The 2,500-nt window shown below is 38.3% G+C and overlaps 1 protein-coding gene across 1 annotated transcript in view; it reads right to left on the reverse strand.

Annotated features, from left to right (window-relative positions):
- LOC106873683 (plastin-1) overlaps positions 1–2,500 on the reverse strand; it is a 75,469-nt gene that overhangs the window by 8,055 nt on the left and 64,914 nt on the right. The window contains exons 6-7 of the mRNA XM_052972010.1: positions 2,219–2,404; positions 330–404 (exon numbers count right to left, since the gene is read on the reverse strand). Coding sequence (XP_052827970.1) covers positions 330–404; positions 2,219–2,404 — 261 coding nt within the window. The remainder of the gene's footprint in view (positions 1–329; positions 405–2,218; positions 2,405–2,500) is intronic.

Genomic DNA, 2,500 nt, shown 5'->3' on the forward strand with positions numbered 1-2,500 from the left:
TCCTAACACCAACCACTCCACAGAGTGGACTCAGTGCTTTTCACAGGGCACTAGCACAAGTAAAGTTAGTTTTGGCAAGATTTTTACAGCTAAATGTCCTTCCAGCCCAATGAATGAGGCAAGTAAGAGAGGAAAATCAAAATGTCTAGTTTTAAAAATTAGCAGGTTAAATATTTCTTTGAATCCATCAGTGATGTTGTTTGGACAATAAACCAGTCCTCTGTACCATACTGTCCTGGCTTGGATCCTATGCTTAATATACATCTTGTTTTTGTATTTTTGTGTGTGTGTGTAGTTTTAAAGCATGTGGCAGTAATGTAAAGACCTACCTTTAGAGGATCAAGGGTGACACCATTTTCACGTGGAGAAATTTGGTGCAATAAATAAGAGTAAGCCTCCGAGTCCTGAAAAAAATTAAAAAGGAAAAGAAAAAAATAATTAAGTCTTTTACAGCAGAAATCAGATAAATCCACTTGAAATTTCATTATCCTCAACTGCAGAAGGCAGTTATATATACCAATCCATCTTTTGTTGAGGAATTTCAGATTTCAAACTATTTTTTGTTGAGACATCATCATCATTTAATGTCTGTTGTCCATGCTGGCATGGATTGGACAGTTTGACCAGGGCGGGTAAGCTAGAAGGCTGCACCAGACTCCAGTCTGATTTGGCTTGGTTTAGTACGGTTGGATGCCCTTCCTAATGCCAACCACTCCAAGAGTGTAATGGGTGCTTTCATGTGCCACCGGCATAGGTGCCATTTGCGTGACACCGGTATCTGCCACGACTGTGATTTTGCTTGGCTTGAAGGGTCTTCTTCTCAAGCAAGACATAATGCCAAAGGTCTCGGTCATTGCCTCTGTGAGGCCCAACACTCAAAAGGAACTCGACCACTTTGCTCTATGAGGCTCAACGCTTGAAAGGAACTATCAAGTTTAATGACAATAAGGGTATGAGGCTGTTGAAAATCAGCCTCAATAAACTTTATCCAACCCATACCAGCATGGAAAAGAGGATGGTAAAATGATGATAATGATGATGATGATATATGTGAGTCAGAGTATGTTTATATGTGTGACAGTAACAAGATCTTTTTGGTCACAAGAGGGGAAAAAAGTCACACTTTACTCAAACTTCTCCCTTCAACTTGTGGAAACTATGGAAACCAAATTGAAAAAAGAAGGAAGTTGAAGCTTGATATTGAATGAGATGAGAAATGCTGTGTTTCTTTGTTTTTCTTTGAAAGCACAATCACAACAGGAGTTGAGTCCTTGACCTAAAACAACATCTAAACCTATTGAAACATTGCCACACGCTGAATAAATAGAATAACAGAAACAAGAGGTTGTGTTTGTTTGTTCTTACTTGAAAATAACAACAACAACAACAACAACAGCGGCAATATTTTCTACTGTAGGAACAAGGCCTGAAATTTTGGGGGAGGGGATTAGTCAATTAGATCGTCCCTCAGTGCATAACTGGTACTTATTTCATTGACCCTGAAAGGATGAAAGGCAAAGTTGACCTCCATGGAATTTGAACTCAGAACATAAAGAAGGACGAAATGCTGCTATGCAGTTTGCCCCGTGTGCTAAGAATTTAAGTTTTTTTAATTAACCATACATCATCCCATAGCTACAAAATCTGAAAACTGTAATTTTATATTTTATAGAATGACCTTATAGGGTAGGTGTGAGAGATCAGATCTGGCCAGTTTGAACATAGAAAGGACAGAATATTTGAGCAGAATATGGCCAGTTTAGTCCTTAGCCATCACATTATTCTGTCAAAAGTAATGCTTATTTAGGCGGCAAGCTGGGCGAAATGCTTAGCAGTATTTCTTCTGTCTTTATGTTCTGAGTTCAAATTCCACCGAAGCCGACTTGGCCTTTCATCCTTTTGGGATCGATAAATTAAGTACCAGTTGCATACTGGAGTTGATTTAATTGACTGGCCCCCTCTCCCCAAAATTTTGGGCCTTGTGCCTAAAATAGAAAAGAGAAGTAATGCTCATTTATTCACATTGGTTTGAATTAATTATGCATTATTTTGTAGCTTTAAGATTTTGAAGAAGTAACTGAATTTTTTAGAGTGATATTGTTGAGCCGGTGTCCAAAACCAGATCTGGCCAGTTTGAACATAAAACTGGTAGAACAGTCTGGCCAGATATGGTCATTTTAAATGCTAAAGAATCAATAAATGGAAAATCTTTACAAACCTTTATGTCCTCAGCAAGATTGTTGATCTGCAGATTGGCACCAGCATTTCTCAGGTGATAGTTTACCCAACGCACCAATATTTGTTCGGGTGTCAACTTCTGTAAGTCTTCAGGATCCTCGTTTTCTCCCAAAAGTAGAACCAGGCCAGGGTGATGCTTCAAGTCAATGTCACTCAAAAGACCAATCTAAAAAAAAAAAGCACACAATTTTTAAAATTACATCTGCTTCAAGGTTTTATCAAAACTACACAAAACATATCACACACATACACACAGGTGGAT

Source organism: Octopus bimaculoides, chromosome 11 (assembly GCF_001194135.2).
Source record: "Octopus bimaculoides isolate UCB-OBI-ISO-001 chromosome 11, ASM119413v2, whole genome shotgun sequence".
In the NCBI taxonomy this organism is placed as follows: domain Eukaryota; kingdom Metazoa; phylum Mollusca; class Cephalopoda; order Octopoda; family Octopodidae; genus Octopus; species Octopus bimaculoides.